The following is a 26054-nucleotide window of genomic DNA, read 5'->3' as shown; positions in this document are numbered from 1 at the left end:
GGCGGAATTGGGGTTGCTTTGTTGTTAGGCCGTCGCGTTGCACACACGAGGCTCGCAGGCAGGCAGGGCTCTGACGCTTACATTACCTTTTTTGGGTTCTTCTGGTTTTGTTCTCGAGCTTCGAATGCCCTCCGCTGCCAACAAGGACCAAGGTACTCTTGCCTTGATAGGGATAATGATTTGAGAGAAGCGCTCCATCTCCTCTCGCTTGGGCGTTGATGTCCCTTGTTGTCTCAGGTCTGCCATCCGCGTAATTTTTTTAAGGTTTGGGAAAACGGGAAGCGGAGCCGATGACGATTCCAGCTTACACAGAGTTGGTAGCTTTCCTGCTGCTCGGGAGAATTGCTCGGCCCTGTAACAGGGCAGTGGGGCCGAAAATATATTGCGGGGGCCAGGGGGAAAAGCGTCCGTCAAGCAACAGAGCAAGGGCTGAGCGGAGGCAGTTATGGAAGTGCTAAAGATGGATTGACGTGATGTCAAAAGCCCGGATCGATCAAACACGCGTAAACAGCTTCCACGCTTCTCCTTTACCCAATAAAAAGTCGACCAAGAACCCACATCATGGCCCGAATAAAGACCTCGCTCGCTCGTCCTGCTTCTTCTCTTTTCACCCACCTTCGATTCTCCCCTCCCCACTACGACTTGACTCTCTTTGAACTCTGGGATGGCGACATCGTATTATACCAACGCCTACGATAACCTAGAGAATCAGCAGGAACTACAATCCTCACGGCCTTGGTCATCGAGCTACGCCTACGACGCGACTTATGGCCAAGAGGCCTATGATTGCTACGACGGAAGTGGAGTTCCTGTCGCTACCTGCTATCAGCCGACCTATGAAAACTATGGCACATTTGACGAATACACACCCATTTCTCCGTCATCGAGCACGTCTTCGGCTTCGCCATTGACTCCCGCATATCATCACGCGCCACTACTCTTTACGAAATTGGATTCGCCGATAGAGGAGGGATTGTTGCACGATGAGGGGGTGGACAAGTCAGGAACAACCACCAGCAACACACGACAGGCGTATGGTTATGACGCGCCGAGTGTGGGTCCATGTGACCCGCCAATTTCGTGCCTCTCGCCTGCCCAGACCCAGCTTATCTCTCCGCCCCCTCCATATACCCTCGAAATCAAACAACCGCAGCCGAAACCAATTATACCCGTCATCTCACTCGCAGCATTGGCCTCGCAGGCTTCCGACGGGTCGCCCAGCCCCAATTCACCACGCTCGCCACCATTTATATCACCATCAACCATACCACGGCGCCCAGTATTAACACTTTCTTGTTCGGTGCCTGCCCCGCCAACACTTCTATCACCACTCGATTTCGCGCTTGGGCTTCCGACAGCATCATACCCGGATGTCTTCCCGCTGGCATATCAGGAGGAGCCAATACCACCCTGTCCGTGTGCGGCCTGCATGGGTTGCTATGGCCCATAGAAGTCCATGTTTTTTTGTCTTTCTTGCTGTCCTCGTTACCCTGTAGCCTATTGCATCGCACCCATCGCATATCTCCCCCTTTTTGCACGCACAACACAAACCTGTATTACACCGAAGAACCCGCTTGATTCGTTATCGTACCACATAGTTATGAATGCAAATAAGAATGTCGCAACACCGCAACCAAGTCTAGGGTCGGAACAGTGTGGGTAGATCTGAGTAAATGAATGCAGTATGAATGCGGAGACGGAAGACGGATAGGAACGGAGATTTGCGTGGGGGTTAGATTGCGGACGGCGTGATAGGGAATTGCAGGTAGCTATGGCACGGACAGGTGATTCGGCGCTGCTTGCTCATCTTGACCCGAGCGTTGTTCTTCCTGAAGCAGGGTTCAGATGCCCATCTTCCCTCCGTGTCCCGCATCGACGGTAGCTTGAGCTAGCTATTTTGCTACTGGTAGCATTCTTCCGTGTTGAGCGTGTAGCTTGAGCTGTTGAGGCTTCTGATGAAGGTTTGTTTGTTCATTTGTTCGGCGTCTACAGAAGGTTGAGATAACAAGCTTTGGGTATCGCCGATGTCTCCTAGCATTCTGAGACTCGGCACGGAACTTGACTTCCGTCGCTCTCCTTTGACGACGACCAATGGCCTTCGAGCCGGGCAGTGTGGTCAGACTGCGGCTCGTGGGGTCAGAGGAGGAACAATTCACCGTGATCCACCCGTTTCTCCCATTCACGAAGAGTGTTGTCTTCCTCGCGAACGGAACGCGACAGAAGAAGGTCGTTGTGAAGCTGTACGACCCGCGCTATCTCAACGACCGCTTCGTGCTCAGCCAATACCGGCCGGACTACCCGTGGGAGGCAGCGCTCGAGCGCAAGGCTGTGTCGATGCGGATGGCGGGGTCGTTTCCCGACAGCTTGGAGCAGTGTTTGTGGGCTGATGACGACGGAGACAGGGCGGTATTCTGGGAGGAGTTTTTCTACCGGACGAGTATGGCCTCGTTCAGAGACGAATGCGAGGCCTACGACCGACTGGTTGCTTTGCAAGGGACAGCTATTCCGAGGCTCTTGGGGCGTGGAATCGTCATCGAAGACCGCGCTATTGAGGTACCAGCGATTGTCTTGGAGCATATTGAAGGAACTGCAATCAGGGATGCTCAAGCGGTCGCAGCAGAGGCATATGTCGAGCTTGCCAAAGCAATCGAGTTGTTTCGCGAACTTGATGTTGTCCACGACGATATCAACGAGGGAAATGTGTTGCTTTGCGGGAATCGAGCAGTGATAATTGATTTTGGGCGGGCAAGAAGGTTGGACTCTTGTGGGAGTGATATGAGACGGTTGGAGACACTTTTCCGAAGCAAGACTAGGTAGATGCTCAACATCCAGATTGACGATAACTTGAACACATGAATGGATGATTGTAGGATCGATATAAGACGGCAGGAGACACTGTCTAGGTAGATGCTAGACGAGAAGAAGATGCGAAAGATAACATTGGCTGACGGTCTGATCAACGTCATTTGCACTCACCTGCCATGTCCCTAGCCTCTAAAATGCGCACCACCACCTCTTTTGTCCCGTACAGCCATGACCTCCAACGCCCTCTCCCCAGAATCTGCGGCTACGAGCACCAACAGCGGCTTACAACGTCGACCATCAACAACAGAAGTCATTTCTGCCTTCATCCGCTCAAAAACACTGCGTAGAAGCAAAAGCAACCGCCCCGCTATCGTATGGCCCCCACCGTCCTGGAATCTCGACGAGACCCTCAACAATGGTGCAGGTGCTTCCGGGACGACACCCACGCCAGAGCAGCAAATCGACGAAACAGAGCCAGACGATATGCCTGAGCCGCGTGAACTTGCGCAACGCATTAGCACCCTTATCGAGTCGCTGCCTCCGCCGCCCACCACGGACGCTGTCGACCCCAATGGCCCGCCGTTGTCGCCGTCTGTCGCAAACGACCCACGTTTGGTGAAGCTGTTGGCAAATCAGCGTGTCATGGGTGGATCCACCTCGTTGGGCCGCCAAAGTGTGTTCTCTATGCTTGAACAACTCAAACAGCGACACGGGCATCTTGCGGGGAGTAGCAACAGTGAGGATGACCGCGAAGATGGCGGGGTGATGATGTATAGCCCACTTGAGCCAACAAAGGACACAGAAGTCGAGATTGCGGAGTCAGAGATGGTCCTCGAATACTTCGACGAGCCAGAGCCAGAGCCAGAGCCTGCTAAACCATCTGGTCCAGCTCCAGCTACTGACAAGCCCCCGACAACTCCTCCTACCCAAACCCCGAATCCCAGCCGGGCAAAGAAGCAAAAGGCTCGACAACATGTTCATTGGGTGCCCTCTCGGACCAAGGTTTCGCTACAGGTTATGTGGTGGGGCTACCGCCTATATCTCCCTCCCCCAGTCATGAAGAAGTTAGACGACACCCACCTATCTGCAGCGAAACGCGGGGCAATGCTCATCGCGGCGCTCAAATACCTCCTGGACAAGGTCCCAATGATGCTTGTTCCACCACAAGTCCGGCCCGCAATGCTGTTGCTCAAGCGGTTGGCGCCGTATCTTGGATATGTTGGTGTGTTTGTTGCCTGGAGTTGGAAGGCGATAAAGGAGAGGGACAAAGGTGGGTTTTATGTTATCTCTTTTACTTTGAGCAAAGCTGAGGATATTAAGGCGATGGAGTCGTTCTTACGACGACTTGGCTCTTGCCTGTGGCGCTGATGCCTTCGACATTGAAGCCCAAGGACTACCTGCGTCCAGGAGAGAAGTTGCCGGCGAGCGAAAGTGACGTAACCCAGAAGCCTGACTCTTCAGACTCAGCTTCGGCCCAAGCTGAGTCCGAATTGAAATCTACACCATCAACGTCGAAGGAGAAAGGGAAAGCAGCCTAGAGCTGCAAAGGCATCAGAGGACTTTGTTTTCTCTTCTTCGTTTGCTTTACAACTCTAGACATACAAGGGTTATTTGGACCATTTTTATATCAAGTCGACCTAAAAATTGTGTTGGCCATTCATGTATGCCTTGCGTAAGTTGCGGTAGCATTGCTAATCCGTTCAACTGGAGTTAAGAAAGAATGGTCTTGGTTGACTGCTCGATGGGAAACCCTGCATACTAGTGGTTGCAGACGACTAAAAAAGAGTTTATAGGTAGTTCTGAATTTACCAGCCTTCTGAGGATTAGTAAGTACGATATGTAACATTATTTATCAATTTGACGCGCTCAGTCGGCAAGATAACGTCGTCGCACATGTAGGGGCGGCAGTACTTGGTCATCCACTCGCTCTGAAGGAGATCCCCAGCTGGACTTCTGCGCTCTGCATCGTAACGCAGCATAGTCTCGAACATCGCGGCCAATGCAGAGAGTTTGTGCTCATCTGACGTCCAACCCTTCGCTTTCCGGCGAAGAGAGCTTTTCGGGCACGTGTCCGTGATGGGGTTCCCCTCTTCGTCGAAAGACTCGGCGCGGTCGGCCCACTCTGACCACAGCGGCTCGGGGAACTTTCCCAGCGTACAGACCATTCTCTCCAATACCGTGCCATCGGTCTCGTAGAACAGCAGACAGCCGGACGTGAGCACCTGGTAAATGGCGACAGCGACTGCCCAGATGTCGCTTGCAAGGGTGGCATGCGGCAGTTCACCGAAAATGCCTTCTGGCGGAAGGAGGAATCCCGGGGAAGCTAACGGGGGTGGGTCGGCCATGTCAGTCATATAAGATTCACTGAAATCGCAGAGTTTGATGGATGGTGTTGCCATGCAGGCTTGGAAGAGAGGGGTCCGTAGACGCCTTGAAATGGGCACAATGAGATACCGGGGTTTGTGTGGAGACGGTTCGGAGGGCAACATCCAGTCATTGCTGATTACTGTGGTCAAGTCCAGGTCTGGGTCGAGCGAAGAGGGAAGACACAAGAGGAGGTTGCCGGCATGGAGGTCACCGTGTGCGATTCCGCGTTTGTGGAGATAGGTGACAGCGAGTATAAGTTGGCCAACGAGCCGACTGGATGTGCTCTCAGGAAGGTAAGATGAACCACAGTTACGCTCAATGTCTAGCGCGAAACTGGGCCCGAGGAATTCCTGCACGATACAAAGATGGGCTCCATTCGGTCCGTGGTGAACTGTGTTGCGATTGTTCATGTCAGTTAGCACAACGGTAAAACAAGAATGAAAAGCACCGAAATTGTCGAGCATTCGAACTACATGTTTGCTACCCTCTTCTTCATCATTAAACGTGGCTTCGAGATGCTTCAAGACTGCAAGCTCCGTAGGCGACTCTGATCTGCGAGCCTCGAGAATCTTCAATGAAGCATACTTCGTAGTTGTTGAATCGTGGACTCGGACAAGCCAGATAGTGGCCGAGTAGCCATGACCCAGCTTATTGATGACTTCATAGCGGCCTTCTGCAAAGGTGTCGCCTATGTGGACGGGGTGCAAGCCACCGGGCTCATAATAGACTGCGCTTTCGCAGAGAGGCGACCTGATGAACAGGACCAAGACAGGGATCCAAGTTGCCTCCTCTTCGTTCGAGTCAGATCGAATCGAGTTCAGATTATGGTGATCGTCAGGATCCGATACTGGCAGCTATTGAGACTCGAGCGTAGCGCAAAACGTTCCTACAACTTGAATGTCTGAGAAGTTGTTAGGGAGGAATTTTGACGATGACAAGTGCACTCTAGTGCTGTATCTTCATCCGTTTTACCGTGATATGGACCGGCCATGCCCCAGCTTGTTTATATATAACCCGGTAGCGGTCCTCAGCAAAGGTGTCGCCTATTAGTATGTGGACTGACAGTGGTTCTGGACATGGTTTGTAATATCATGATGTAGTAGTGCTTGACATCATGCACCGGCAGAATCATGATCCGTTCTTGACCGTTCTGACCCGTGACTGAAAAAAAACCGCCGCAAGTATCACAGCCAACTACCACCATGCTCTCAAGGACTCTTCTCTATTATCCTCCGCTAGAGTCTCAAACTGTAACAATCCGACGGGCCAGCCCTCGCAAGCCAACTTACTGGTCTTATGAAAACAAACATATATCTTGACGTGAAGCGAAGCGAGTTCAAGAAGCCCAGCTTAAACCATCATGACCGCGAGAGACCCATCCCTCTCCAGTGGCTCGGGTGAGCCCCTCGATGACCCAAGCGAGAATGTGTGGGGCGTTTATGTGAAGATGCTATCTTCCCACAATCGTAAAGTGGCTGAGCAGTGGAAAGTGCGTTCTATCATGCGTTTGGGGGCCTTCCAGACTCTTACTTCATTAACAGGGAGATATGAGCTCGATTCTGATATTCGTGGGTCCCTGGCGCTTCGTCGACTGTCAGCGCCTAACCTTTCCAGGCGGGCCTCTTTTCAAGTAGTCTAACCACCTTCTTGATTGAGAGCTATCGGACGTTAACACCGGAACCCACGGAGCCTAACGAGCTATTATTATTGCAATTGACCCAACTGGTGCTATCACAAACCAACTCAACGATACCAATTCCACTCTCCACCCCCAGCACCTCCAGCAATCAACCTCCGACATCAGCACTGATATGCAACATATTCTGGTTCTCCAGTCTTGCATTTAGTCTGATATGCGCCCTTTGCGCGACAATGGTTGACACTGTGCGTTCTTGCTGCTTCCCGTATGCAGGACATAAACTCATTCAACACAGTGGGCCCGAAATTACCTAATCTCCATCGAAAGCAGGTCCGCTCTTCACAAACGAGCGAGAATATCCGCATACCTTCACCAAGGAATCCGAATCTTCCATGTGTGGTCCATATCTAAACACAAATTGACCTACTAATCGTGATCCGAGTAGATGAACACGCTTGCAGAGCTCATCCCAAGCCTGCTACATATTTCGCTCTTACTGTTTTTTGCTGGGCTTGTGGAATTCTTGCGACCCATTAACATCGCAATCAGCAATCTTGTCTTGGGATTGTTGATTCTTTGCGGAAGCCTTTACGCCCTCGTCACATTCCTTCCGTTGTTCTACACCAACTGCCCATATCAGACCCCATTATCCGCTATTTGGTGGCGTATCTTTTGGATGCTGGGTCTGCTTCGCTCGCGGGAAGAGAGCAAACCTTCAGGGACCATTCTCGAGTCCATGGTACATGCTAGGGAAGCAGATGCGACAGAAATATCCTCCGAACGTGACGAGAGGGACCTGGAGGCTATGCGGTGGACGCTGTCCCATCTACGCGAAGACACCGAGCTCGAGTCATTTTTGGTGCACATCCCTCACATGATATCCGGCTTCGACTACAGCGCCAAGTTGCTGCTTCACCAACTCGTTCACGACCGCAACCCCATAGTCAGTCTACGCCATCGAATTCCACGCCTTTTGGGAACCTGCGCCGAGGGCACTGTCATTTTCAGCGTCGCATCCAACCGTGCAATGACTTGTCTACAGGCCATCTGGTCTCTAACTATGATGGCCGTACCACTGTCCATACCCTTTACACAGCCCTCTCGACAAACATTGACGTTTGACGAAGAAACTCTCATAAATATCCAAGCAGTCAAAGCTCAAATTTCAGTCATTTCGGATTTGGCTGATTCCGCTGCGTCGGTTGTCGCGAGAAGTTTACTCGACCTCTTCCTTGAGCTCGTCGCCACTATGGAAGGCGAATTATGTGTCTTCATCGAATCCGGTCATTGGTCGCATCAGCGTATAGCGTCGCAAAAAAATCCCGAATGGGCGGTTCCAAGGACGAAAGTGTTGAGAAAGAACATCCAACGACAGCTGCAAAATTTCGAGCAATTGCTTGTGTCGTTGGACCACACCGCTGCGCCTGTGATTTTCATGGTCGCAGACGGTCTGTGTCATCATCTCGACGACTTCATTCAGGTTGTTGTCTCTTCCGCTCATGACGAGCGACTGCTAGCTTTGGAAGCACGAGAATATGCTCTAGCCTTCCAACAACAGCTGAACTCTGCTGGGTTTTCCCTGACATTGGATTATATTTCCACTCTTGTTGGCAGTCCGGCAGCGGCTCTGCCATATGAGGCATTCAACACCCTCCGACGACTCTTCTTGAAGATCAACCAAGGCGATTCGTCGACTTCATTCCCTGTCCACCTCCAAACCAAACTCGTCCAGCAACTTGATTCAGCGCTTGAACAAAACCCGAAGCGGGGGACGTGGCTGCCCGCTAGTATAGTGAACATTGTGCTCGAGTTGGCCGGGTTATCACTCAAGGATGCTGGCTGTGCAATGAAGGCTCACGGGATTGTTAGCCACTACGTCTCCGTTCTTCCGAGCGCCCTTTCCCTCACTCGAGACACTGCCCGCAAGACAATTGCGCAACTAGACAATGCGATACCGATTGACAACCGGCCTCGCCCTATATCTGATTTGCTCAGCTCGCATATGTACGCAAACACCAAACTCCATCGACCACACGTTGCTCGGCAAATTTTTGCGCTACAGCCAATTGTCGGTCCAACTTCGCCAGTAGTTCTAGAAAAAGCGTTCTTTTCCGGTGGTTAGATAGCTGTTGCTGATGGACCAGGGTTAGAGTGGCAGCGGAGCGCTCATCGGGAGGGGAGGGGAGACGTGGCCATTCGGCAGCATCCAGGTCATTATAACGATCTGTGTGAATTTCGGCGCCCGCCGTGTTAGTTCGACCAATTTGGTGGACTTGAGGGCACAAAAACAATTGTTAAAGACTCAGAAGCTGACCTAAAATTAGCTGTCAAGAAAGATGGACCGATGTGTCTTGGATGTGTCAGCACATATTTGCTCTTCGGTCCATCGCTTAACTTGCAATTGAACGTGTTCTACTTTAAATGTTCAGCTCGACTGTATTGGCACCCACTTGCCACCCATGGGCTCGACATGGAGCCAGTTTTTTCCGCCCAAGGCAACGTTTACCACTAAGGATATACCTGATTTGACTGGCCAGGTAAAGCTCTTAGCCATGAGTCTATCTTAACTAGGAATCTAGGTCATGCTCGTTACTGGCGGCAATTCTGGTACGCGTCGGTGTGCTCCACTTACTGCCATGCTCATCATTATTAGGCATCGGCAAGGAAATTGTCAAGGCCTTGCTGGAGCGCAACGCAAAAGTTTACCTAGCCGCTCGGAATCCAGAGAATGCGAAGAGCGCTATTGCTGACCTGAAGGCTGAAACAGGCAGGGAGGCGGAGTTTTTGGAAGTCGATCTTGCTAACCTGCCGTCGATCAAGCGCGCAGCGCAAGAGTTTACAAGGTGTGTCAAAGCGTTAGCTAGAGAACTTGTTCTGACGTGTTCACAGTAAAGAAAGCCAATTGAACGTTCTGTTCAACAATGGGTACGTTGTTTCCCCAGGCCAAGTTTACGATTATCCAACCCAATATACTTAGAGGCGTTATGGTAATTCGTTCAACCATTCAACAACCCTTTCCCAACCTCTTTCAGCGTCCCCCAACCAACATGCTCACTACACAAGGATACGACCTGCAATTCGGGACCAACGTTCTCGGCCACTTCTATCTCACCCAACTGCTGCTCCCGACCCTCATTTCCACCGCGACCGCCTCTGCGAAACCCGCACGTATCGTCCATACATCCTCCCTCTCGACCCACTTCTTCCCCGCCAAGACGTTCGACTTTGCGACCTTCAAGGAGAGCCCGAAGCGCGAGAAATACGGCACGGCATGGCTGTATCACCAGAGTAAATTCGGTAACGCGGTCATGAGCGTCGAGCTGCATCGCCGATACGCGGACAAGGGCGTCGTGTCGGTTGCGCTCAACCCGGGGAATATCAACACCAATCTTGGGCGCTATTTGCCAGGATTTGCAGCTACTCTACTCGTATGTCGACTTTTTTTAGCGTCAGTTTCTGATTTATGATTTTTTCCAGAAATATCTCGTTGTCTATCCGGCCCCAATGGGCGCACTGACATCGCTATATGCAGGCACAACTAAGGAGGGAGAATTGTTGGGTGGGAAGGTACGAAATGAATCTTGTTTTAATCTTATCTATTCAACACATTCACAGTACTTGTTTCCGTGGGCCCGCCTCGGAGAAGCTCCTGTAACTGTCCACGACCCAGCAAATGGCACAGAGCTTTGGAAGTGGTGCGAAGAACAAGTTTCGGGCATCTAACTCGATTTATTTGTCCGTAATTTACATTCAGACACGATAATTCCATCCTCTTGGCACGTGTATTGGGGGAATAATATTCGACGCTCAAGCACATCCAACGGCGCCGTCTGCCAAGTTCTTGCAGGCATTGGCTCCGCAATTGAGCCCAAGGAAAATCTCGTTGTCGTCGTTGCAGCAATACCACGCGCACCCACTACCTGCGCCGGGAGGAAGACCGGACCAGCAGCTTTCGACTGCGTGACCATCGCAGGAGCGTTTAGTGAGCGAGCTTTGTCCAATGGCACTTGCCGTGCTCCCCGAAACAAGGGCGAGTGCAAGGAGGAGGACGCTGGTGAGTTGGTTCATTATGATGTTAAGCTGGAGAATAGTCAGACAGCCTCAAGAGTGTCGTCACCCATTACCTGGGAAATATTGTCTTTTTGCTCTGAGCATTCAGGGCTCTTCGGCGCGCTTTTATGTGCTCAGGACTTAGACGGGCGTAAATTTAGCCTGTGGAGCGCGGGAGGGGAAGGCGACGATCGTGCAAATTCTGTGGATATGAGCGTACAAAAGGCTCCACCTCAGAGATTGTCTGCCGACGAAAACACTGCGAAAGCCGTGGATTTGGAGTCCCTGATCCAACTCCCGCTACTGTAACAGCCCGGGCACAATGACAGAGATGAGGATCGTTGACATTGTGGCTAGTGAAGACAAAATTAGTCCTGAATTCACGTCAGTATGCGCGTAGTTGCTTCGAAGGCCATCGTAGTCATGCCATCGCAAAAAAAAAAGCGCAGTAAATTTTGAAAAATCAGGTCACATGACCGCGTCTGTCACCACCGATACACAGCACCCCAGACCTCTGCTAATCCTTCCGGTCTCTGCTTCCCTTCCCCGCCCCCCACAAAGCCTAGTGTGTCCCACAAGCCCCTCACCCGTTCCCGCTCTTTTGCGCTCAACATCCGGACAACAGTAGCGAATCGTGGGACCCGCTCGAAGGCACGCATATACGCTTCTGTTTGCTCTTTGGCTTCAGAGGAGCTTGCCAAGACGTCCACGACTTGCACAAATGTCTCTGGCTCAAGTGAGCTCTGGAACAAAGTCGGTATATTGGCAGGTGGGATGCGCTGTAGAATATGTTTAGAAAAGAGGACATGTAGATGCGCGAAAACTCACAGAAAGCAATGACATCCTTACACCATCGTCCTCAGTCACCTCCCACGCCCGCGTAAACTCAAACAGCGTACTCGGCGTCTTGCCTTCGTATTTTCGTTGTGAAGGTGGAGCGGGTTTTATTGTGGCCTCTTCCGGAGCAGATGATTCCACTTGGGTTTCAGCTTTTGGGGCTTCTGTTGGTGTTGGGTTTTCCGCCGGGACCGGCTTGAGCAGCGATTTCTTTTCGGTCAGCTTGCTCTCCATCGCCTTCATCTTCTCCGCCTCTTTTTCCGCTTGTTGTGGCGTAAACAGCGTATGCTCGCCAGATGCCCTGAATATTCCACCGCCATAAGAGGGCTTGGTCGTATCCCGCATGGCCTTGGCTTCTTTGAATGAGCTGGGTTTGGGTTTCGGGGTTGTAGCGGAAGTGGACGGGGTAGGACCAGATGTAGTGAGTGGCCGCGAAGACACAGGAGTCATCAAGTCGTTGGAGGGTTTCGACGAAGACTTTGCTTTTTTTGACGCTGTCGTCAGCGATGCTGTTGACGATGTAGGTGTTGAAGAGACATCTCGAGGAACAGCAAGTTTGGACTTCTGACAACATTTAGTCAAGCAAGTGGATTTTGAAAATTAGCACCCTCGCCGCTGTGTTTGCTATCTTCCCCAGCTTCTCCAGCTCATCCTTTACACTCTGGTTGGCAGGTTCCAGATATAATGCCTCTCGAAGATCTACAATCAAGAAAAGTCAGAAAATGAGGGAGCTCTGAGAAAACAGGCGAGTTAAACGCGCCTTCTAATGCATCGTCGACCCTTCCCATCCCGCTCCTCGCCTGAGAGCGCCTGAATAGTGCCTTGACATTGCCTTTGTTGAGTTTGATGACGGTTGAGCAGTCGCGTTCCGCGTCCTCAAATCTAACAAAGTCAAACAACTGGCAGACAACGAGAAGGAAGGGGCTCACATACTTCCCAAGCTTGAGGTATGCCGCAGCCCGGTTGAGTGGGAATGTCGGGTCCGTGTAATTTGGGTCAGCCAACATCGCGGCTGTATAGTGTCCAATGGCGGTCGGAAAGTCTCCTGCCTTGAAGGCAGCGTTGCCCTACAGGGGGGGGTTAAGTGGGGTGGATGAAAACGGAGAAGAGCACCTTTTCTTTTTCTTTTGCTGCTTGAGCGGACATGGAAAGAGATGAGATGATGGAAAGAGATGAGATGATGGTGTGACAACACGCGAATCGTGCTTTCTTCCGGCCACGATGGCACAAACCTGGGATCCTAGTTCGTCTTATCGCAAACGGGGGCGCCCACTCTAATCATATGCAGCCTCCATTCCTATAGATCCCGCTCTGCAAGCCTCCTCCTCGTAAAACTCACTCTTCACCTCTTTGCCCGACTTATACATTCCAGCGCGACTACCCTCGACTCTGTACGTCTCATTACTCGCATTCAACAGTCCAATAACAAGTCCTCCAGCAGCGGATTAACCTGGACCGCACACCCTCCAGCGTTGGGCCACTAAACCCCTTCTTCGATCCATCCGCGTTCAAATCACGAGTCGATGCCATCGCTGCTCACCACAAGCTGACCGAGGGTGTACCCGACAATGCCGCCGCATACCTAGCCGCCGCCCTCCGCGTCCGACTCGAGGAGCTTGTCAAGCAAATGCGTGATGCTGCCAACCACCGAACAGACACGCAGTTCGATAGGCCGGCGCTATATGCAGAGGGCGCCCCGATGTGGAGTCTGGCGGTGAGAAGTGATGTGGGGAAGCAGACGGCAGTCTTGGAGAAATTGGAGAGGGAAGAGGAGCAGAAACTGCGCCGGGAAAGGAAAGAACGGGCGGATTTGACGGCGGCACATGCTGCAGCGTTAGCGGCCCAAGCGCAAGCGGGGGGTGTGGGTGGAGATTTCGAGGACGACGGGGAGGGCGGGAAGAAGCGAAAGAAGAAAGACGGACCGGGGGTGACGGCGAGAAATATGTCGGAAGATGTGAGGAAGAAGATGAGCAATGCGGTGGCGAGTCAGGCAGCGGGAATTGGAGGAAAATATTCATGGATGAATGCAACGAATGCGGCTGCGGCTGCTGCAAAGCCAATAAAGACAACGACCACACCATCAACACCTGCGACACCTTCACCAGCTCCGAATCCAGGAGGCGGTTGGGCACGGGCTTACACGGGGAAGAAGGCGGCAGTTGCAACACCAGCGCCAACACCTATAGTTGAGGAGGACACGCGAATACTGATCACTCTGCGGGATGCTCAGTTTGTGGTGCATAAAGAGAGAAGCCAAGGACGGACGTGATTACATTTCGCGGTCATGTGAGTACAAATAGATCTATTCTGTCTGTCTAATAACGCGCGCCTTCGCGGTTATTTCATCGCACTTTTTTGTGGGCCTACTGTACCTCAGATTTCTTCAGGCCCTGGGAATGTAAATGTCGCATAAAATCAAGTACATCGAAGGACAATAACAACGTTGATAAAGACGTCAGTAGAAAACTGAATCATTCACTGGTGGCGGCGGTCTATCCAGTCCAACCTTCCCATCAGCAGCAGGGACCACATTCCACGTCTCCCAAAACAAGTGTGGGTCATGACCGAATTCTCGGTACAGTCCAATCCGCTGCAACCATGGCGCCACATTGGCAATCTCTTCGGCCATCGAATGCAGTCGCACAACCATTTCGCGGAATTCTCTGTTAGCGAGGATAACGGGCGGACGCCCGTATCGCTCGGGCAGATCGAGGTCGAACATCAGCGACTTGAGGCATTTGAAGTTGGAGGCGAGCTTTTTAGCGACAGGCTGGTAAATGAGTAAGATACGGAAATCATGAGAAAATGCACTCACAAGCGCGTCCCAACGGCCTTGGAGCGCTGGTACCCGCGCCTCCCATCGCCTGCTTAATTCTAGAATCTCTACAGAAGGAAATGCCGTTGAGAGAAAATCGAGTAACGGTTCTTCATCTTCCAAATCTTCCAATGAGGCGATGGAGTACCATAGCGTGAGCGAAATGAGCTCTGGAAAGGAAGATTTTTTGAGTTGGGCAAGGAGGCCTGAAGGTGATTGGACGGCCCGCAGCGTGTTGCCTTGAAGCATATATGGAAACATCGGCAAAGATAACACCTCCAATGTTGGGGGAAGAAAGTCGACAATGCGGTCATCCATCGAAAGCGAGGTGGCCTGGAAGCGCTTCACATGCCGAAGGAACGTATCCGGAGCGGCAGGAGTGGACGAACCATCAGCAGAGCAAATCAATGCCCCGACGGGTTGTGGGTCGTCGCCGTGATGGACCATTCTCAAATCCAAGAAACGGAGATTTGGCATCGCTTCTAAGACTGAGAGAATGGGAGAGCAATGAGGTGGGGGTAGGGATTCCACTGCGGCGATAGCAGTTTCATTCGAAGTTGCAGCCCCTCCAACTGGGCCAGTTGTTAGTGGTGACTCGGACTCAGAGGTTGATGTTGCCGATGTGGAGGGATTGGAAGGCGCTGTGGATTCTTCGTCTGCCTTGGAAATGGGAGGTGCGGGTGCCGAAACTGATTCAGAACTCTCTGTCGATGATGTAATAGGTTTGTTGTCGGCGAGTTGAGCTGGGCTCGAGGGTTTATCGAAAATTGGCCACAAGCCCTCCAAACACAAATCAGTAAGCGCATCCCAGATGAGACCCTGCATAGCATGAAAGAGTTCCCCAGGAAGATACACCGATGACAAGGTGCTTGATGACGCTGCGAAAATACTTCGCACATTCTTGACCTCCGAGTCCCAAGCATCTGGTGGTCGACGGCTGACATTCCGACCAGACTCGTCGAATACGATTGGGAATGGAAACGTAAAGCCGGTTAGATTCAATTCACAGGTTCTTGGTGCCAAAACGAGCGGATCCTGGTCGTCATCGGGGTCCCAATAGCAGTCAAGCACCAGCTTGAACGGCCTAGGCACGGCGGAGAGAGCGTCTAGTAGCTCTGACCATATACCACCCCTCGCATCCTCAGCCAAGACAAATGTATCGAGGAGCTTCATTGTGGGCAAGGCTTCCTGGAGTTGAGACGCGATGGTTTTGTGCATGTCTGGGGTAAAATACTGGATGCTGTGACCAGAAAGATTGAAGTCCCTGGATGAGATATGAGTTTGCTATCTGCTTGAGTAAAAACCAACGCAATGTACGAATGGCAGGAGGGTTTCTGGCGGGAATTCGGAAACAATGCCTGGTGGCCAACGCAGTTTCCGAAAGATTCGAGGAAGAAGCAAACTTCTTAGACGATGAGATAATGTGGACATGATAACACGCTCTTCGAAGGGCAAAAGCTGGTATATTAGGAGGAGGACATCGTGGTTGAGGTCGACGAGGGTTCTGTATCGGCTGGGCGCCTGGTCCATCGGGTTCTTGGGGTATTCCTTGAATCAAATGCCTGGGTTGAGCTGGGCCCACTTGAAGATGGAAGGCATTTGCAAAGAACAAGAAGTGTGGTTATTGTGTGGGTGTGGCTTGTATCACTCTGATCCGAGATGTTCGAGCAGTCACACTGATGTTGCGTTTGTTTTCCTGCTCTCATGTGGTGGTATTGACTGGAACCTGACCTCTTTAGCAACTTGGCAACGTGCCTCGTACTGTTCCAAGCAGTAAGTACATCGTCGCACTGCCAACACCATCAGCCTCGCCCCGCGCTTCGCCGTGACCGTGACCGTACAGCGCTTCAAGTTAGACTAAGTGCTTGGTTTCAAGTTGAGAACATCCACCGACCTCGTCAACATCAGCGATATACTCAGAGTCTAGCGACAGACCCCACGACTGCCTGTCCAACACAACGACGTAAGCTGCACGCGTCGGCCACACAAACGCACAATGGCACTTGTGACACCCACTCAAGTCAAACCACCATCCTCTCTACGTCTACTATGCCGTTTGTGGATTCTGGTTGCCCAGAAGACTTATAACAATCCACAGGCGCCAGATAGGTGTTTCGTCCAAGGCGGTATACGGCTTCGACCACGTCCGCGCCACGTGCCTGGGCCTCGCGAACTACGAGTCTGAGACGCGGGATACTAGTAAGTGGCTCCCGCACTACCGGCTCGGGTGGCTGCTCAGCCACGACCAGCTGCGGGTGGTCCTACCGGAGGATATATGGCATAAGCCGGGCCACACCGCGAACTTCATGGACCAGGCGGTGGAGGCGTGCTGTATGAAGCACGTGCAGGGGTAAGTTCACCTCCGGGCTAGCCAGGCTGTCGATGACTGAAGTGTATGCGCAGGGCGGACTGTGGGATGGTTGAGCTCGGAAAGTATGGCTACGACCTGCAGAAGCGCAACTTGGCGGACCTCCACTTTGTCTACTTCAGCAACAATCTGACCGAAGAAGGGCTGGTTATTGCGGCAAACGAGGCGCTGCAAGAAGAGTTAGCTGCGCGGTTGTGCATGCCCAAAGAGGACATGGTCTGGGTGTTGCAAGAAACGCTTTTTCTGATGTGAATGCAGCGTTTGCTAGCAATACCACCACCGATCGTTAAAGTATCTATGCTGAGTCCATGAGATAACATCGAGTTCTTTAGGCCGCATCATGAACGCGGTCATGTGAGGAGTATCCCACGCGTCAGCGTGTACACCAAAATAGCGGCACACGCGGCGTCACCCTCGTGACGCGCCTAAAGCCAACCGCCATGTCCAACTCCGAGCAACCCCAGCCGCCGCGGCGGCGGCGGCGCGAGATGGGCGTCTCGTCCAAGTCGGAGTACGGCTTTCATCACGTGCTTGCAGCGTGCCCCGGTCTCTTCAATCTCGAAGGCAAAACGAGGGCGACCTATATCCCACACCACCGGATTGGGTGGCTGCTGGACTACGTGGAGATTCGCACGGTCACGCCTGAGGAAACGTTGTAGTAGTGGGATCAGCCATCATGTCACCTAGTCACATTATCATTAGCATCATTCAGCTACCACTAGCGGGCGAGCGGACATACCACAACGTGGTGACGAGAGCAGCATTCGAACCAAGCAGCAGTAGCAAAGCAGGGAAACTGGCAGAGCAGAAGCAGCAGAGAAAACGAGACGAAAGTGGACGATACGCCAAGTCGTCCCCGATACTAGACAGAATCGCGAGGCTTAGAGGCTTGAAGACATACGAAGACGGGTCGGATTCAGACGACTCAGACGAAACAATAAGACCTAGCTCACCAGCAGACTCCTCGACATCACAGCAGTCTAGGCAGGCAACTGTCACGCCACCGACATCAACGGCAACGATCCAAAACATATTCACAACAACACAACAACGGCCGGTGAGCAACGCGATTATGGTGGAAACGAACACGGTGCCAACGTTCTACGGGGATGAGAGAGACGAAAAGAATGAAGTCAATTCGGAGGAGTTCGTGCGAAAATTTAGAATCAGAAGCCGAGACTTGGCGCGAGACTCAGACCGTGAACGCCTAGACGCGGTCGGGGATCACTTCCCGACTCGTACCCCAGCAGCGAAATGGTGGGCGGAACGACAAAAGCAGAACCCCATCACCAAGTTTAGCGATTTCACGAAGGAATTCCTAGCGCAGTTCCCAACCGATGAAGAAGCCGAGCCTACAAAACAAGAATACCAGGAGAAGCTGGTGGCGATGAAGTTGACGCTGGCAGAATTAGGCGGCACTGTCGAAGTTGCAGGCCAAGAAATCGCAACACACATCAAGTTTGCGCAGAAAGCGCTGGAATTGGCGAGAAAAGCGGGGGTGGCCAGTACCTCCAGCTACATTTACCAAGTCCGTGACGCGATTCCCGAGCCACTACGAAAGCATCTACCCCGAGAACCCAACGATTGGAAAGAGTTTACGGATGCAATCAAGAAAGTCGACAGGGCGAAGCTTCGGGAAGATGTTAAGGAAGCGAAGGACAAGCAAGAGAAAGATGATGCCAGAGACAAGAAAATCGCGGAGCTCCAGCGAGCACAAACAAAAACCCAAACCCCAACGACACCTGTCTCGAGAATGGCAGCGCGGTTTACCGCGACAAATCTCAACACGCCCAAGGGAGGAGCCGGGGCCAGCAGAAGCAGCGGCGACGTTTTCGGGGCAGGCGGAGGACAAGGCAACTTGTTCGCACGAGAAACTGGGGATTTGACAGAAGAAGCGCGACGACAACTTCAGGACATAGCCACCAGAATGAAGCCGTCAACGGATGACGAGGCTGGGCGCAAGTTCTATGCGGCGCAAGTCGAATCGTGGAACAGGCAGTTCGGAAGAGGGGCGAGACCGCCACTGGAACAAATAGGCTACCCGCTCAAACCAGGGACAGCCCCGGTCTGCTCGGGCGAATGCTTCCAGTGCGGACAACTCACAATCCCACAACACACGTCAAGCAACTGCGACGGCGAGAAGGTCCCGAAGGAGGAGCGTCAATTTAGAATCATCTGCAATCGATTGCTTGGACGCAAAAGGACGACAAACCAGACTGTTATAGCGGGAATCAATTACTTAGCGCTTAAGGCGGAGGACTATGCAGGAAACAACGACAGCGAGGGTTTTGGACGGGGACTGTCCGGGTAGACGGCCCACGGACAGTCCGGGATTCGCGGCCAAAGGAAAGCCACGAACCCGCCAACGTACGACCATTATGTATGAATTCAGACGCGCGAATCAACATCATTGACCTGTACGAGGCGAGTATCGAAGGAATCAAAGGGTGTAAGCCATTTGAGTATGTGGCGAAGATGTGTGGAATAAGGGGAGAAGTTAAGTTGCGAGCATTGTTTGACGGGGGAGCACTGGTAGGAGCGCTAGACCAGAGGATATGGGAGCAAAACCGTGGAAAGCTGGGAAGGGGAAGACCGTCAACCACGATACTACGAATGGCAAGCGGTCAACTCATACCTTCGATATGTTGTTGGGTTGGAGATATCGACATCGAGGGTGTCAGAGCAAGGGTGACCTTGGAGGTGTTCGACAGTGGAGGCGGGTGGGAGATCTTATTCGGAAAACCCCTGCAGGCTTTATTCGGAGCGATACACGACTACAAGGCTGACGTGGTACAGTTGAAGGTAGGGGGCAACAGCGTAAGGCTGGAAAATCAAGCGATAGGAAGAACACGGAGACCTCAAACTACAGAGGCGGACAGGGACAAGACGGCAAACGCGCATATGGTGGAGGAGAGGAGTGAAATGGAGAGTGACGAAGGAGAGATGGAGGAAGGACAGGAGAATGAAGGCAAAACGAGAGTTGAAGAGGACAGGGAGATAGCAGCGGAGGCGATGAGAGTGCTGGGAATGGCGAACGAGGAAGACATGGGGGGAGAACAAACCCCCTCAAGGGAAGTCCATCCGCAAATGGATGAGAAACCGAACTCAGAACCCAAAACTGACAACATCTTTGAGGTGAAACCGAGCCAGAACATATTCACAAGAGCGACGGACCCATTCAACCCAGCACGGGTGGCGAAGATATTACAAGCAGTCAAGATAGGCGAGGATGTGTCACAAGAAGAGAGGAAGGAAGTGGAGGAGTTGATTGCGGAATTTGCAGACGTCTTCGCGCTGGCTGTGAGTGAGGTCAACGCAGTAAAGGATGCGGAATACGCACCAAATATACCGAAGGACCGACAGTTCAGCACGAAAATCCACCAAAAACCATTATCGCAGCCACAAGCGGAATACCTAAGGGAGCAAGTCAGGATACTGGAAGACGCGGGAATAATCAGACCCATACATCCCAGGGAGGTCAAGTGCGTGTCGCCTATAAAACTTGCGCAAAAGGAGCATGATGGAGACGGAATGACGCTAGAGGAATTGCAACATGCCCTCAACGATGAATGTGTTAAGGAAGGCCTGCCGCCGATCTACGACTTACCAGCGAGGCCGCAGAAGAAGAAGGAGGGCGTGGGAGAAACACCCAAGCAACCAAAATGGCGTATCTGCCAGAACTTTTACGAGCTGAACGAGCTCCTGAAGGTGGTGCCAATGCCGCAGGGGGACATAAGAGAGAAACAAAGAAGGCTCTCGGGGCACAGATATGTCTCGGTCTTCGATTTCGCGTCAGGGTTTTTTGCGATACAAATCGCAGAAGACGTCCAACCCTACATAGTGATGTTTGTGCCGGGACAAGGGTACTACGCTTACATGCGAATGCCTTTCGGTCTCACAGACGCGCCAACGGAGTTCGCACATATGGTGGCAACCAAACTTTCCGACATATTGGTGAAGCGCGTAATTGAGCTGTTTGCGGACGACAGCGGGTCGGCGGCAGACACGTTTAGGGAAGGGATGGAAAAGCTGCGATTGATTTTCACGAGGATCAGAGAAGAGAATTTGTCATTATCAGCAGCCAAGACTAAACTCTTTATGACAGAAGCTGTCTTCGCGGGTGCAAGAGTCGGACCAAAGGGAGTATCGCCGGACCCAGCAAAAATGACGGCAATAGTACAATGGGAAAAGCCAAAGGACGCTGCGAACCTAGCCGCGTTCCTGGGACTAACAGGCTACTTCCGCGACCTCATCAAGAACTACGCGAAGCTCGAGAAACCGCTACGCGACCTGCTCACAAAAGTGGACATACCGGCAGGAGCCAAAAAACCAGTATATCAGGCGGCAATGAAGGGGTTCAAGTTACAACCAGTCTGGACAGAGGAGCACTCAAAAGCCTTTTTAGGACTCAAAAACACCTTGCTGACGGAACCAGTTCTACGAGCACCAAACTATGAAACAGTCGACAAATACCCGTTCATAGTCACAACGGATGGCAGTAAGCACGCGTTCGCGGGAATCTTGTCGCAAAAGATGGCAACAACTCTTCCGGGGGGTAAAGAAGTAGTCAGGAGACATCCGATTGCATTTGCCTCAAAAAGAACCTCATCTTCGGAAGAACGGTATCAACCTCATTTATTGGAATTTGCTGCACTGAAATACTCGCTAGACAAGTTTTCCGACATCATATGGGGTCAGCCGATAAAGTTGGAAACGGACTGTCAAGCGCTAAGAGATATAATGGTCAACGAAAAGCTCAATGTCACTCACACCCGTTGGCGGGACGGTATCTTAGGCTATAATATCGTTGGAGCCGAACATATCAAGGGCAGGAATAATGTGGCAGCGGATGCCTTGTCAAGAGCTAGCGAGGGCAAACCAAGGGAGGAGAATGACGGGAGTGAGTGGACGGTGTCGCCGGACTGGGAAGCGCGAGCAGGCATAGTGAATGACGTGTTTTCAATCCAAACGGCGGACGGAGACTACCTGGTCATGCCAGTACCGGAGGGCACAGCGGATTTGAGAGAAAGGTTCAAAACCGAACCGGTATATTTGGAGGTAATCAACGCGCTAACAGAGCTAGACTTTGGCACCAGTGAGCGAGAGCGCAAGAGGGCACGACACCGAGCCTCGCAATACTTCATCGAGGAAGGGAAGCTATGGAGGCTGGGCGGGCCGAAGGGAGGGAGAGCAAGGTCGAGAAGGGAATGTATCACAAGAGGAGAGGCGAAACAGAAAGCTGCACAAGCGCACGCCGAAGGGGGCCACTTTCACCGTGATCATATTAAAATCAAGCTGATGGACAAGTTTCATAGCCCGAAACTGGACGACTCTATTGTCGCCGCAATACGTGAATGCAGCAAGTGCAAGAACTTTGGTCCGGCGGGACTACATGCGCTGCTCAAACCAATAGTCCGTCGGCACCCATTCGAACTGATTGCAGCGGACTACATGACACTGCCGAAAAGTGTTGACGGATACAAGACAACAGGGTTGTATATCGACGTGGCTTCCCAACATGTCTGGGGAGAGATTTACGCGGGAGCGGGAACGGGAGGTGAGACAGTCAAAGTGCTGGACGACATATTCCGCGACTTTATGCCCGCGGAAGCGCTCATGGTAGACAACGGAACACACTTTGTTAATAACGCGGTTAAAGCGACTTGCGACAAGTGGGGCACCAAGTTTATGCCAGTACCGAAGTACTCACCATGGGTCAACGGACTCGTGGAAGGGACGAACAAGCTGCTAGTCTACGTGTTGGCTAGACTCTGTGCGCCTAACCTGGGGGAAGACGGATGGAAGAACGCGAAGGTAGATGAACTACCGGCAACTTGGTCCAAGCATTTCAGGCAAGCCATACATATATTAAACCAGCGCATACTCCCGTCAATTAGGTTCACACCGAAGGAGATACTCTTCGCGCAAGCGGTAAACACCACAACAACCCCACTGCTGGTCGCAGAGACAAGGCCTACAGAGGCGGACATACAGAAACATATGGCATACGCGGAGCAGCAGCGACTAGACGCGTATGACAACAGACTCGCGTATGCGAACGCGAGAAAAGCGGCATTTGACAGGAAGGTAAAAGACTCGCGGGCAGGGGAGCTGACATTTGCAGAAGGGGACCTTGTGCAAGTGTACGACACGGCGAGAATGAAGACTCTTAGCGCGGACAAGAAGATCAAGGGTCCTTGGAGCGAGCCCTATAGGGTGAAAAGCCGGCGTGTCAACTCATACGAGCTCGAAACACTGGAAGGCGCAGCAACATCAGGACACTACAGCGCGAGGAGGTTAAGGCAGTTCACGCCTAAAGAGGGGACCCAGCTCAAGAGAGAGCATGATATATTCAAGGAGGAGCTAAGGAAGACACAGAAGGTAGCGGGACAGGAAGAAAGGGAGCGAGTAGAGGAAGAGAGAAGGAGAGAGGGCGAGAAGGCCGAGCAGCGAAGGATTGCGCAGACGGAAGCCGAGTTGAAGACTTGGGAGGAGCAGCAGGCGACGAGGACGCCGCCATTTTAAAAGGGGGCACCTGTAGTAGTGGGATCAGCCATCATGTCACCTAGTCACATTATCATTAGCATCATTCAGCTACCACTAGCGGGCGAGCGGACATACCACAACGTGGAGGACGACTGGGCCGATGCAAATGTTCCTGAAGAGGGCTATTCGGGAGTGTTGTGCAAAGCATGGCGTGCAGGCGTGAGTCGCTGCTGTTTGTGGAAGTCTGACTGAAGAATACATGTAGGACCGACATCGGAGTCCTCCCCCAGGGAGATATAGGGCACGACTTGAAGCGCCGCGACCTGCTCGGGCTCGTCTTCATCCACTTCGCCAACAACATGACCAACGAAAGCCTTGCCGTGGCCGCAAACGAGGCGCTGCTGGACGATCTAGCCGCGCTGCTGCAGATGCCTAAACAGGATGCGGTGTGGCTATTGCAGGACTCAGCTCTCATGTGAACGCGTCAGATACTTGGACTTTTGCATGTCATGATACCAGTTTGACTGGTTTACGCACAAGAGAAGTATTTGTGGGCGTCGATAGAGGCATCGTAATGGGCAATACAGTGGTTTCTGCGGTAGTCGTGTCTCTCGAGGTGTTCAACTGCAGGTAGATAAAAGTTCGCAACTAACGTGAAGGGCCGCAGGCCCCGCTCTTCCGCATCGCCCCCGCCGCCCAGCTCTTTAACCGCGACGTTGAAGCTGCCAGCTGCTGCAGCCGGTTGTTATTAGCTTGCTGGAAGGCTAAAGGAACACGCACCTGTTCAGATCTTCAAGCTGACCACACACCCCCAACCGTCTTAGGCCTCACTCGCCGGAGCTCAGCCACAAGCCACCCGAATCGTCGTTGACTCGTTGATCCAACGTTGATCATGACTCGGAGGAGGAGAGGTCACGGAGCTCACATGATCGCGTCACACCTTTGCCCAACCATCGTCGTCGCCAACGAAATGTCTCTAAGTAGCCGATTCTGGCCTTGTACTTGCCATAACCCTGATGCACCGATATAATCGTCACCATATGCCTGCGGCTTGAATCTCCACACACAACTTCCCGGGCCATCGTATGACTTGGCTAAGTTTACTTAGAGGATGACCAAACGGTTCGAATGCCGCATCCGGTGGGACGGTGAAATCACTAGCGTCGAAGGATGTGGTACGTGTTGTGCTTATTCTTGTTTTATATTAGCTAACTATTCCCTGCAGTATAACTTGAATAAGAACAGCGCCATCTTCAAATGCGACAATGCTTCTCCAGAATCTGCTACTTGTGCTGGGGTTACTCAACCGGATCTCAACGTCCAGCTCACGAGAAATAGACCTATCTGGGAACGATGCGACGTCGGGCTCGCTGGAGAAGAGAAAGCCGCAGATAACCGGCTCCCATCCCACTGCTCCCCGCTTCTCCACGAAATTTCACCTAATTTCGTTCCAAGTCAACGCCAGGGACGCTCACGCGCCTCGAAAATGTGCAAAATTTAGGCCAGCCAGCAGGTCATGGTACTGAAAACCGTTTCATCTCGCTATTAGGCCCGTGCTTGGGGCCCCAGCCAGCGGGTGCGTTCACAACGTCCCCACACCTTCTAAAATTCAAGCAGCGTATTTAAAGCCGGAGAACAGCACCTAAATCAAAACACGAAAAAATGTTCCCAACGTCGCTGGCTGCATCGCTCCTTTTCTTCGTGCCCTTCGTAGTCGCACAATGTCCCAATGTCCACGTGTTTGGGGCAAGAGAGACGACCGCGCCGCCTGGATTTGGAACTGCAGCCTCGGTTGTGCAGAGCATTGTGAATGCTTTCCCGGGTGCGACATCTGAAGTCATCAACTACCCTGCGTGCGGCGGCCAAGCCTCGTGTGGTGGTGTCTCCTACGCCAATTCCGTACTTCAAGGCGTCTCCGCAGTCACGAACCAGGTGAACTCATTCAACTCGCGGTGCCCAAACACGGTCCTCGTTCTCGTGGGCTATTCTCAGGTGAGTTAGATTTGCAGTTGGCGAGTAATCTGACGACCGGCCGGCAGGGCGGGCAAATCATGGACGATGCGTATTGCGGTGGGGGTGATACGAACGAGGGGCTGACCAACACCGCCATTCCCATCTCCGCTGCTGCGCAAAAGAAGATTGCCGCCGCTATTTTCATGGGAGACCCGCGGCACATCCCAGGACTGTCGTTCAACGTCGGCAGCTGTCAGGCCTCCGGGGTGCGTGATCCTTTTTTTGCTTTCCGTGGAAAGTCGTTGATGCGGTCTCTCGGCAGTTTGCACCTCGCCCGGCCGGCTTCAAATGTCCTTTCGCGGCCAACATCCAGTCCTACTGCGATGCCCCCGACCCGTTCTGCTGCAACGGAAACGACGCCAATGTCCATCAGGGATACGCCGTCGAGTTCGGCTCCGCAGCGCTGTCGTTCGTCAAGACCAAGGTCAACGCCCTCTTGTAAATTGAGCAATTTTGCAATACAATGAAGATTTCGTGTCGTGTTTGTTGCTGAACCTGCGGCCCGAGGTGCGATTCCGGCAAATCATCAACGCAAATCGACGTTGAGCTGAGCGACGAGCTCCGGCCTCGGCTCGGATGGTGATCATTCTATTCTGGGTCTCGAAAGTACGCAGGCGACGACTGCGCGCTGTCGGAGGAGCTGATCAACAAGCGCTAGCTTGTCTCTAGCGACC

General features: G+C 52.4%; 9 protein-coding genes across 9 annotated transcripts; 7 read left to right on the top strand and 2 right to left on the bottom strand.

Annotated features, from left to right (window-relative positions):
* Positions 1 to 664: 664 nt before the first annotated feature.
* MIND_00525300 (uncharacterized protein) lies at positions 665 to 1450 on the top strand (the record flags this gene model as incomplete). Its single annotated transcript, XM_037362040.1, has 1 exon — positions 665 to 1450. The coding sequence occupies one exon, from the start codon at positions 665 to 667 to the stop codon at positions 1448 to 1450; it is 786 nt and encodes a 261-aa protein (XP_037222332.1).
* A 641-nt stretch (positions 1451 to 2091) lies between these two features.
* MIND_00525200 (uncharacterized protein) lies at positions 2092 to 2817 on the top strand (the record flags this gene model as incomplete). Its single annotated transcript, XM_037362039.1, has 1 exon — positions 2092 to 2817. One exon carries the CDS (start codon positions 2092 to 2094, stop codon positions 2815 to 2817), a length of 726 nt encoding a protein of 241 aa, XP_037222331.1.
* Positions 2818 to 3033: 216 nt separating this feature from the next.
* MIND_00525100 (uncharacterized protein) lies at positions 3034 to 4343 on the top strand (the record flags this gene model as incomplete). The annotated part of the gene is made up of 2 exons (XM_037362038.1): positions 3034 to 4075; positions 4126 to 4343. 2 exons carry the CDS (start codon positions 3034 to 3036, stop codon positions 4341 to 4343), a joined length of 1260 nt encoding a protein of 419 aa, XP_037222330.1.
* A 285-nt stretch (positions 4344 to 4628) lies between these two features.
* MIND_00525000 (Protein kinase) lies at positions 4629 to 5582 on the bottom strand (the record flags this gene model as incomplete). The annotated part of the gene is made up of 1 exon (XM_037362037.1): positions 4629 to 5582. The coding sequence occupies one exon, from the start codon at positions 5580 to 5582 to the stop codon at positions 4629 to 4631; it is 954 nt and encodes a 317-aa protein (XP_037222329.1).
* Positions 5583 to 6532: 950 nt separating this feature from the next.
* On the top strand, positions 6533 to 10534 carry MIND_00524900 (uncharacterized protein; the record flags this gene model as incomplete). Its single annotated transcript, XM_037362036.1, has 12 exons — positions 6533 to 6661; positions 6714 to 6740; positions 6787 to 7056; positions 7107 to 7205; positions 7257 to 8879; positions 9241 to 9348; positions 9391 to 9418; positions 9465 to 9654; positions 9701 to 9736; positions 9789 to 10239; positions 10289 to 10378; positions 10427 to 10534. 12 exons carry the CDS (start codon positions 6533 to 6535, stop codon positions 10532 to 10534), a joined length of 3159 nt encoding a protein of 1052 aa, XP_037222328.1.
* A 2370-nt stretch (positions 10535 to 12904) lies between these two features.
* MIND_00524800 (uncharacterized protein) lies at positions 12905 to 13967 on the top strand (the record flags this gene model as incomplete). Its single annotated transcript, XM_037362035.1, has 4 exons — positions 12905 to 12941; positions 12987 to 13026; positions 13071 to 13089; positions 13137 to 13967. The coding sequence occupies exons 1-4, from the start codon at positions 12920 to 12922 to the stop codon at positions 13965 to 13967; spliced, it is 912 nt and encodes a 303-aa protein (XP_037222327.1). The 5' UTR covers positions 12905 to 12919.
* A 186-nt stretch (positions 13968 to 14153) lies between these two features.
* On the bottom strand, positions 14154 to 15731 carry MIND_00524700 (F-box domain-containing protein; the record flags this gene model as incomplete). The annotated part of the gene is made up of 2 exons (XM_037362034.1): positions 14154 to 14468; positions 14514 to 15731. 2 exons carry the CDS (start codon positions 15729 to 15731, stop codon positions 14154 to 14156), a joined length of 1533 nt encoding a protein of 510 aa, XP_037222326.1.
* Positions 15732 to 23433: 7702 nt separating this feature from the next.
* MIND_00524600 (uncharacterized protein) lies at positions 23434 to 23846 on the top strand (the record flags this gene model as incomplete). Its single annotated transcript, XM_037362033.1, has 2 exons — positions 23434 to 23586; positions 23633 to 23846. The coding sequence occupies exons 1-2, from the start codon at positions 23528 to 23530 to the stop codon at positions 23844 to 23846; spliced, it is 273 nt and encodes a 90-aa protein (XP_037222325.1). The 5' UTR covers positions 23434 to 23527.
* A 1183-nt stretch (positions 23847 to 25029) lies between these two features.
* On the top strand, positions 25030 to 25822 carry MIND_00524500 (Acetyl xylan esterase; the record flags this gene model as incomplete). Its single annotated transcript, XM_037362032.1, has 3 exons — positions 25030 to 25359; positions 25407 to 25586; positions 25643 to 25822. 3 exons carry the CDS (start codon positions 25030 to 25032, stop codon positions 25820 to 25822), a joined length of 690 nt encoding a protein of 229 aa, XP_037222324.1.
* Between the last annotated feature and the right edge of the window lie 232 nt (positions 25823 to 26054).

The sequence above is a fragment of the Mycena indigotica genome (genome assembly GCF_014461135.1).
Source record: "Mycena indigotica strain 171206Taipei chromosome Unknown Mind.scaff0004, whole genome shotgun sequence".
In the NCBI taxonomy this organism is placed as follows: Eukaryota; Fungi; Basidiomycota; class Agaricomycetes; order Agaricales; family Mycenaceae; genus Mycena; species Mycena indigotica.
This window is presented reverse-complemented; position numbering and strand designations above follow the sequence as displayed.